The sequence below is a fragment of the Lithobates pipiens genome, unplaced genomic scaffold, assembly GCF_037356315.1.
Source record: "Lithobates pipiens isolate NorthernLeopardFrog02 unplaced genomic scaffold, aLitPip1_a1.2 Scaffold_27, whole genome shotgun sequence".
NCBI classification, from domain to species: domain Eukaryota; kingdom Metazoa; phylum Chordata; class Amphibia; order Anura; family Ranidae; genus Lithobates; species Lithobates pipiens.
In genome coordinates, this window is record NW_027507788.1 from 209073905 (window position 1) to 209084265 (window position 10361).

General features: G+C 41.8%; 1 protein-coding gene across 1 annotated transcript in view; it reads right to left on the reverse strand.

Moving 5' to 3' along the window:
• Window positions 1–5923, reverse strand: part of LOC143934504 (uncharacterized) — a 51406-nt gene extending 45483 nt beyond the window's left edge. The window contains exons 1-2 of the mRNA XM_077458181.1: window positions 5340–5923; window positions 209–249 (exon numbers count right to left, since the gene is read on the reverse strand). Coding sequence (XP_077314307.1) covers window positions 209–249; window positions 5340–5600 — 302 coding nt within the window. The 5' untranslated portion in view covers window positions 5601–5923. The remainder of the gene's footprint in view (window positions 1–208; window positions 250–5339) is intronic.
• Window positions 5924–10361: the final 4438 nt, after the last annotated feature.

The window sequence follows — 10361 nt, forward strand, 5'->3', positions numbered from 1 at the left end:
TCATTTTCTTTACTCCATCACCAAGCCTATGGCATGATTTACTCCCACCGATACCAGGGCATTTTCTACTCCTACTACCCACCCCTAAAGTTTGAAGGGCAGTAAACTGGCCCTTTGTTTTGAAAGTTTGGAGACCCCCATTGTACAGAATAATGGCATTAGTCTGTACATGAGAAACGTTGGATTAGAGCAGAAACACAGCACTCACTTTTCTTTACTTGTCGATCTTCTAACGTTCTTTAGCGTCAACTATAAAAAAAAAAAAAAAAAAAGAAGAAAAGAGGATTAACAAGCTCTGCTTTTTGTATAACGGACTATGGAGCATTTTATTAATATGAAAAAGAGAAAATCATGTCTTTATTCCGTATGATGTTTAGCACAAGATCTGTGTTCTCCTGGGAAATGCTAATCTCCGGGATCTCCTCGCAGAAGCACAGCTGAAGCAAGTTCTAGGTAATAAGCTGCCTTTAAACCTGCTACTGACTAATATATACTCTTTAATTTGGCACACTCCATTCACAATTGTGCGACTCGTCCTGCGACTTTGCACACAACCCACGTCGTCCAATGGAAGCCTTTCAAATCTATGCAAATTAAAGTCGCAGCTACTTTAAAAAGGTTCTCGCACTACGTTGATGCGACTTTCATGGGACATGAGTGCGATAGACATGTAAACTCTCAAAAAGTCGCAGGAAAGGCCTATTTGACCCCTTTCAGGCTGAGGCGCTTTCACGCTAAAAAAAAAAAAAAAAAGCACCTGAAAAGCTCCCGAAAACCTATTTCCATTAAAATCAATGAATGCTTTAACACTGGGGCAGTGCACTGGCAGGGCGGTGAAAAAACGCTCCTCTCCATTGAAACGAATGGAAAGCTCTTCAAAAGCGCTTGCCCTGGAAGCAGAAGGGTTGTTGGTTCAAACCTGCCTGGAGTATGCATGTTCTACCTGTGCGGGTCTCCCCTTCCCCCCACACACACTCCAAAGACATGCTGGTAGGTTAATTGGCTCCTGTCTAAATTGGCTCTAATATGTGTATGTATGAATGTGAGTTAGGGGCCTTAGATTGTAAGCTGTTTGAGGGCATGTGAATGTACAATATACACTATATTACCAAAAGTATTGGGACAGCTTTACAAGCGCATGCACTTGAATGCCATCCCAGTCTTAGTCCGTAGGGTTCAATATTGAGTTGGCCCACCCTTTGCAGCTATAACAGTTTCAACTCTTCTGGGAAGGCCGTCCACAAGGTTTAGGAGGGTGTCTATGGGAATGTTTGACCATTCTTCCAGAAGCGCGTTTGTGAGGTCAGGCACTGATGTTGGACAAGAAGGCCTGGCTCAGTCTCCTCTGTAAGTCATCCCAAAGGTGTTCTCTCGGGTTGAGGTCAGGACTCTGTGCAGGCCAGTCAAGTTTCTCCACCCCAAATTCGCTCATCCATGTCTTTATGGACCTTGTTTTGTGCACTGGTCCAAATCATTTGGTGGAAGGGGGATTATGGTTTGGGGTTGTTTTTCAGGGGTTGGGCTTGGCCCCCTTAGGTCCAGTGAAGGGAACTCTTAAGGCATCAGCATACCAAGACATTTTGAACAATTTCACGCTCCCAAGTTTATGGGAACAGTTTGGGGATGGCTCCTTCCTGTTCCAACATGACTGCCCACCAGTGCACAAAGCAAGGTCCATAAAGACATGGATGAGTGAGTTTGGGGCGGAGGAACTTGACTGGTCTGCACAGAGTCCTGACCTCAACCCGATAGAACACCTTTGGGACGAATTAGAGTGGAGACTGTGAGCCAGGCCTTCTCATTAAACATCAGTGCCTGACCTCACAAATACTGTTCTGGAAGAATGGTCAAACATTCCCATAGACACACTCCTAAATCTTGTGGACGGCCTTCCCAGAAGAGTTGAAGCTGTTATAGCTGCAAAGGGTGGGCCAACTCAGTATTGAACCCTACGGACTAAGACTGAGATGCCATTAACGTTCACATACATGTAAAGACAGGCGTCACAATACTTTTGGTGATATAGGGGTTTATTTACTAAAGCTGGAAAGTGCAAAATCAGGCTCACTTCTGCATAGAAACCAATGAGCTTCCAGGTTTCATTATCTAAGCTTAATTGAACAAGCTGGGGTTAGAAGCTCATTGGTTTCTATGCAGACGTGAGCCTGATTTTGCACTTTCCAGCTTTAGTAAATAAACCCCACTGTGTATATGTAAAGCTCTACGTAAATGGATGGCGCTATATAAGAACCTGTAATAAATAAAATAAAAATCAATTTTAAAGTGAACCTGCGTGTTTTTTTTTTTCTTTTCCTTGTTTTGTGTTTTTTTTATATTGTTTTTTTTTTCTTTTCCTTGTTTTGTGTTTTCTTTTTATTTTATTTTTTGTCTTTTCCTTGTTTTGTGTTTTTTTTTATTATTTTTTTTTCTTTTCCTTGTTTTGTGTTTTTATTATTTTTTTTTTTCTTTTCCTTGTTTTGTGTTTTTTTTTTATTATTTTTTTTTTTCCTTGTTTTGTGTTTTTTTTTATTATTATTTTTTTTTTCTTTTCCTTGTTTTGTGTTTTTTTTTAATAATTTTTTTTTCTTTTCCTTGTTTTGTGTTTTTTTTTTAATTATTTTTTTTTTCTTTTCCTTGTTTTATGTTTTTTTTTTTTTATGTATATTTGATTTAGTTGATATAGTTTTTTGTTTGTATAATTTTTTTTATTTTTTATCAAATAATAAAGTGAGCCTGTCATAAGGAGAAATATGCAGGTTTACCATTGCTGACCTTATTTCTGAAAATGCCTGTTGCTTGGCTGTCCTAGTGACTTAAAAGTCTGGTCAGTAAAGTGGAACTAAAGCCTTCTACACATGGTCAGATTATTGGACGAATTTTCGTCAGTTTGTTTGATGCTAGTCTCAGATTGAAAGTGAAGACTCACCGTCACAAAATTTTCTGATGACGGAATTCAGCGTCAGAAGTGACGTAATGTGTTGAATTGTTTTGTGTTCTTTAATTTCTGAGCATGCTTAGTCTTACGCTTCAGATTTTTTTTTTTTTTTTTTGTCAGAAAACCTTACTAATGCAAAGAAAAATCGCATGTTGTGGTCACATCAGACAAAAATTTTCAAGTCTGCACATCCAATTTTTGTCTGCCGAAAATTCATAATCAGCTGCCAAAAGCAGCATACTAAAACGATCAGATAATCATCAGATCGTTCATCGGACGAAACTTATCTTCAGATTCTCTGACCGTGTGTGTGTGGGCCTTAAAGTGGTTGTACACCCTGAACAACCACTTTTACCTACAGGCAAGCCTATATTTTTCACGCTGTACTGCCTTTTTTATTGTTAATTGGGGGATTTGATATTTTGACCCTCAGTATTTCAGCTGCCATATTAGGTTATTTGTGTTGCGCTGGTTGATTATCTCTTTTCTTAAGCCTATATTAAGGCTTGCCTGTAGATGCTTGAAATATCTCCCAAACCTCCACAGAGATATTTACTAAAATGACGAGTGGCGATGACATCAGTGTGATGACATCAGCGCATGCTCCCTTCTAGAAAGGGCACATCGTGCCGTGACTGGCGGCTCCCGTGTGCATGCGTGGGAGTGACGTCATGTGGCTCCAGCCAGTCACAGAGCCGGAGTGCGTGGCCCTGGAAGGAAGAGGGGCGAAGATGGAAGCTCCCTGCTCGCGGGGACATCGGCGACAGCGCGGGCTTCAGCATCAGGTGACACATAATGGGCTACTATGCGATGCTTTACCTTTGCAGGGAAATAAAGAGGAAGTAAAACCCACCACGGTTTACTTCCTCTTTAACACAGCAAGCTTAAAGGGGTGTTCCAGCGGGAGTTTTTTTTTTTTTTTTTTTAAAGTCAGCAGCTAAAAAAAAAAAAAAAAAGTGCTGACTTTTAATAAGGACACTTACCTTTACAGAGCGCCAGCGATGTCGGCCTCCCGAGGCCGACCCGTCCCTCGGCTCTCGGGGTCCCGGTGCTGCCATCCTCACTAAGAGAAACAGGCAGTGGAGCCTTGCGGCTTCACTGCCCGTTTCCTACTGCGCATGCGCGAGTCGTGTGTGGTGCTTTGTGAATGGGGCACGCCGTGTTAGGAAAGGCACATAGCTCCCAGAGCACAGCGCGCCCCATTACCCAGAAGACAACACGAGGAGGAGAGAAGACCGAAGATCACCGCGGAGTAGAAAGAGGCAGATTAGGAAGACGGCCTAGCAACATGGGGTTTATGGTAAGGTAAAAAAAAAAAAATATATTAACCCCCCCCTGGCGTTACTCCCGAGTCTGGCTCGGCGTGAACATTTTGTACCATTAGCGGTAACCCCGAGCCAGACTCTGGACCGCATCGCTGAATCCAGGAAGAGGTTACTTATCTTGTCCCCTGGATCCAGCGATGTCCCCCCCGCTGTACGAGCGAGCCGTGCTCCGCTCGATCTATAACATCGCCGAGCTCCGTTCCCTGTGAGCGTTTCGACCCACAGGGATGGAGAACGGCACCAAATTCAAAAAGTAAAACACACACATTACATACAGTATAATGTAATCTTACAGATTACATTGCTGTCTGTAATTATTTCACATCCCTTTTGACCCTAGTGCTCTGCCCAGTGCCCTGCATGCAGTTTAATAATATAAAAACTGTTCTTTATGGCAGGAAACTGGAGATTGTCCATAGCAATAAAAACTGTCCCTTTACATCAACAGCTAGAAAACAGCGATAATAAATTGGAATCACTCGCAGAATTGAGGGATAGCGATTTGTGGGGAGATTCGTCATCAAATACTGAAAAGTAATGACAGCGACAATTCTGCAACTGAGCAAATTTCAGTGTTTTTAATTTGATTACATTAGTGAATAATTTTTATTATTGTAATATTATTATTTGGTATAATTATTTATTATATTCAAATTTATGATTTCATTTTTCAAACTTTATCGTACCCGGGATGTCCGCTAGACTCTGGTTTGGACAGATTTAAGTGAGTTATTCCTAAGAATTACAGGATTACAATATAAAACGCCAAATTTCCATGGAAAATAATTGTACCGCTTTCAGCGGTAATAATCATACCCCGCCAGGGAGGTTAATGCTGTTTATTTTTGTTTTTGTTTTTTAAGGGTGGCCCTCCACTTTAAATCCTGACATGTATTGTTAGTCCAGGTCAGTGTCTCAAAGTATTGAAAGTACCGTATCAGAATGATAGCCAGCCAGCTAGTATTTTTCAGGGCAGATCAGCAAAAAGGCAGCTTATTTTTTTTTTCCTCTCATAACACACTTAGTTATTTCTCTCATAACTTTCACTTTACTTGAAAAGCAAAGTATAAAACACTTACCGTTTCACCTTTTCCCGTGTTTTTCTCTAGTTCATCTGTAGTATAAACGCACAGAATACTGAACATCCACAGAAGTATCACTGATAAATAAGTGGAAAATAAACCATTAATCAGCACAAAGACGGACAGAATATATTCAATTTTCCAGGTTAGGTGAGCGATGACCTGTGTACCACCAAACAGTCCTTTTATACAACTCCCGAGATAGACCATCGCTGAGCACAGGAACATAATAAGGAGAACGGACTTAAACGGATGCATGGTTATCCGCTAGAACCCGAAATCTCTGCAATATCCTTCATGAAATAAAATGGTTACATTGGCATATATCCTACAGGTCTGTACCAAAGTCTTCCAGAGGCGATGCACATGATGTACCTCCGAACACACCACATCATCATCTTCTTCAATCCAGTAGATCCATTTAGGTTTTTACAGGGCAGTAGACATTCTGTAGGTAAATAAATATATGACCAGAAACATGCACAGCATAGTCCGGTGTCTTGTTCTCCCCTAGGGAACAAGTTATTCTGCTGGTAGCCAGTACTGGATCTTCTAGGTCTTGTCCTTTGTCGATTTAAAAAAAAAAAAAAACGACATGCCATAGGCTTGTATTATGTACAGATAATTTCTCTCAATCTATTTAGATGACAACATTCTGTCACATTCCATTGCTTGAGTGTCACATTTTACAATTCTCTCCCCCCCCCCCCCACCTTCCTTCACTAAACTGCCATCTATTCCACCAATGTTGCTGAGCCAGAAAATCAAGAATGTTTTGGCTGAAGATTGAAGATTGTGCTGGAGGGAAAGAACAGCGAAGAATGGGTTGGTCACTTACTACACTCTGCCAATATAAATCAATACAAAAAAAAAAAAAAAATAAACTAAACTAAACACAGAGTAAAACTAAGGCAGAGCTCTGATCTTAAGAACAAGCAGAATCACTATCAGAAAAAGTCTATTGTATCATGGATGCCATGTTGTTCTGCATCAAAATTGCTCAAATGGGAGTCGGAAAAGGACAGCTGACCATACCTAAACACTTTTTTTTTTTTTTGATACTTTAAATTTCCACATAAAACAAAAGCAACTAAAAACTATTTTTTTTTTTTTTCTGCAACTGTGCCTAAATGTCTGGTCATTGCATATGGTGTATACCAATAGTCATCAACTCCTGTCCTCAGGGCCCACTAACAGGCCAGGTGTTAAGTCTTACCCTTGGGGAGATGTAGACAAGAATACTGCAATCACTGAGCAGCAAATGATATCACCTGTGATCTATTTTAGTTATCTTGCAAACCTGGCCTGTTAGTGGGTCCTGAGGACAGGAGTGATGACCACTGGTGTATGCAATGACCAGACGTTTGGGCACTGTTACAGAAAAAAAAAAAAAGTATTTTGTTGCTTTGGTTTTTTTATGTGGAAATATAAAGTATCAAAAAAAGTGTTTTATTTACACATAACAAAACCAAAGAGACTAAAAACTTTTAGGCACTGTTACGAAAAAAAAAAAAAAAAAGTTTTTAGTTGCTTTTGTTATGTGGAAATTTAGCCACTTCAGCCTGGAAGGATTTACCCCCTTCCTGACCAGGCCCTTTTTGCGATTCAGCACTGCATCACTTTAACTGACAATTGCGGGTGGCTCCCAAACAAAATTTACGTCCTTTGTTTCCACACAAATAAAGCTTTCTTTTGGTGGTATTTGATCACCTTTGTGGTTTCTATTGTTTGCGCTATAAACAAACAAAAAAAAAAAAGCGAAAATTTTGAAAAAAAGCAATATTTTTTTACTTTTTGCTATAATAAATATCCCCAAAAAATATAAAAAAAACAAAAACAAAGAAAAAAAAACAAACAAATTTCTTCCTCGGTTTAGGCCAATATGTATTCTACATATTTTTGGGAAAAAACAATTGCAATAAGTGTAAAGATTGGTTTGCGCAAAAGTTATCGCGTCTACAATATAGGGGATAGATTTATGCCATCTTTATTATTCATTTTTTTATTAGATTGGCGGCAATCTGCAATTTTTATCATGACTGACATTGTAGCGGACAGATCGAACACCATTTTGGAACCAGTGACATTTATACAACGATCAGTGCTATAAAATGCACTGATTACTGTGTAAATGTCACTGGCAGGGAAGTGGTTAAACACTAGGGGGCAATCAAGGGGTTAAAGAGGAAGTAAACCCTGATGGGTTTTATTTCCTCTTTGTTCCCCTGCAATAGGTAAAGCATTGCATAGTAGACCATTATGTGTCACTTATCTGATACCGAAGCCTGCAATGTCACCGCTGTGCCCTTTTCTACGAAGCGCCCATCTTCCTTCCGGGTATCGCGGCTCCGGCGCTGTGATTGGCCAGAGCCGCTATGACGTCACTCCTGTGCATACGCGCGGGAGCCGCCAGCCACGGCACGATTTCCTTTAGAAACAGCGCGCTGTTTCTAAAGGAGTCTAAAGTGCACCTGCGCGGTTGACATCAGCGATCGTCTTTTTTTGTAAATGCATCCTAAACTATAGGGGTTTTGGAGATATTTCGAGCAAGCTAGATTAAGGCTTACCTGTAGGTAAAAGTGGTTGTAACGGGTTTACAACCACTTTAACTGTGTTCCCTCAGCGTGTTCTAACAGTGGGGGGGGTGGGCTCACTAGAACATGACAGAGATCACTGCTCCCGATCACTGGGTGCAGTAGATCCCTGTCATGTTGCTAGGCAGAACAGGCAAATGTCTTGTTTGCATCTCCCTGTTCTGCCTCTCCGTGCTACAGGCGAACATAGAGTCTGCGGGACACGTGGGCACGGTGTGAGCCGGTCGGCAAGTGGTTAAAGTATCAAAAAAGTGTATGAATGCCCATCATGATAACCCCTCCTAATACCAGCATGCCTCAGTTTTGTAGCAAGCAGTACCAAGAGTATGATCATACAACACAGAAGTGTGGGCTCCGTGTCCTTCAATACACCCCAAGAAAGATGTATTGAAGGTCACGGTGATTACAAAGTGATTGTAAAGTCTTGTTTTTTCTAGTTAAATATAACAAACATGTTATACTTACCTGCTTTGTTGCAGTGGATTTGCACAGAGCCACCCAGATCCTCCTCTTCTCGGGTCCTTCGGCTCTCCTGGCCCCTCCCCTACTGTTGAGTGCACCCCACAGCAAGCATTCAGACATGGAGCCGTGGCACAACCCCTTTTTCTCCTCACTGGCTAACCAACTTTGACAGCAGCAGGAGCCAATGGCACTGCACTGCTGTCTCTGCCAATGAGGAGGGAGGTCCTGGGCAGCCAAGACACTCCTACAACATCGCTGGACGTGGATGGGGCTCAGGTAAGTATGGGGGGGGGGGCTCACAGAACGCTCATCTTAATTCACAGAATGCATAAAAACCTTATGCCTTTACAATATCTTTAAAGTATGAAAGTCCTATTTTCTTTCTTGTCCATTGCGGGAAACAAAGTTATTCCCATTTGGGACATGCAAAAACTAAAAGGCCCAAGAAAAAAGAAAAAAAAAAAACATTAGGGGATCCATTTCCCTCCATCTGGCTGGATCAGAAGGCAGTCATGTGTAAATGGACAGCTGGTCTGTTTACATCAGGCTTCCCATAGAGCAGAGCGTCAACTCAGCATAAGTGGAGCAGGGACAGACCTGTCATCCGGTCGCTCCTCTCAGCATTGGATTAGCGGATGGAAACCCCTGCTGAGCAAAACTGGATCTGGCCCACGTTAAAGGGGGCCTTACACCTGAAGCTGGCATCAAAAGAGGCCTGAACGTCCACCTGGTAAAAGTCAGGCAGCCTTTTAACAGAGGAGCAGGTGGCAGCCTTACACAATTGTTGCCGAAAAGTTCTCTCAGATCTAGTAGAGCAGTGATTCTCAACCCTGTCCTCAAGTACCCCCAAAACAGGCCACGTTTTGGGAATTTCTCTTAGATAAAAAAAAGATATGCAAAATACCAAGCCACTGACTCTGATTTTAAGCACCTGTGCAAGATAAAGGAAAACCTGCAAACATGGCCTGTTGTGGGTACTTGAGGACAGGGTTGAGAACCACTGTAGTAGAGTGTGCATTGGCAGGAAAGCGGACAATCAAATCCTTGAGATCATTAGCTTGGATGATAGTCTGTATGAGCCACAGAGAGCTGGTGGAGTGAAAAGTCAGTGTACCCTTTACGGGGGACCAGTGGGGAGGACAGAACTAAAACCAAGTTTTTCAGGAAGGTATGTAGGTCCAAATACACTAAAAATACTAGTATAAATCATGAGTCAATTATACACAGCAGAGCTGAAGAGACATTCATCCAAACCAAGACCTTCACATTAAGACCCCTTTCACACCGAGGGCGTTTTGCAGGCGCTTTAGCGTTAGAAATAGCGCCTGCAATCCGCCCTCAAACTGCTGCACTATTGTCTCCAGTGTGAAAGCCCCGAGCGGTGAAGGAGCGGTGTGTTTACCGCTCCTCCATCGCTGCTCCCCATTGAAATCAATGGGGCAGCGCGGCTATACCACCGGCAAAACGCCGCTATTGCGGCGTATTGTGGGCGGTTTTAACCCTCTCTCGCTAGCGCCCGAAATGCGCCGCAAAACCGACGGTAAAACTGCTAAAAATAGTGTGAAAGCTGTCTTAACTTGCCTAAAACATTAATTAAATCCTCAATACAAGCAGACATGGCCCCCAAACTAGTCTTTCATATTAGCTACACATACATGCGCAATTTGGCCCCCAAATGAAAGCTGCATTAGACAGCATTCTGGCATCATACGAAAATTTATTTTATTGATTGAGAAGAGCAAATAGGCATCCCCAACATTGTGCGATTTTAAATAGAATGACTAAAACAGGTGTGCAAAGGAATGTCTATTCACAGCAAACAGTCGAAAGTTATAGCGCAGAAATAGAAAACAAAAGGAGCAAAATGTTGTTGACTTGTAAAGGGAAACTTGTAAAGAAATGCTCTGGCTTTTATGCACATTACAACACCCTACTCACTGCCCTCAGGGTAGGAGGTGTGTGT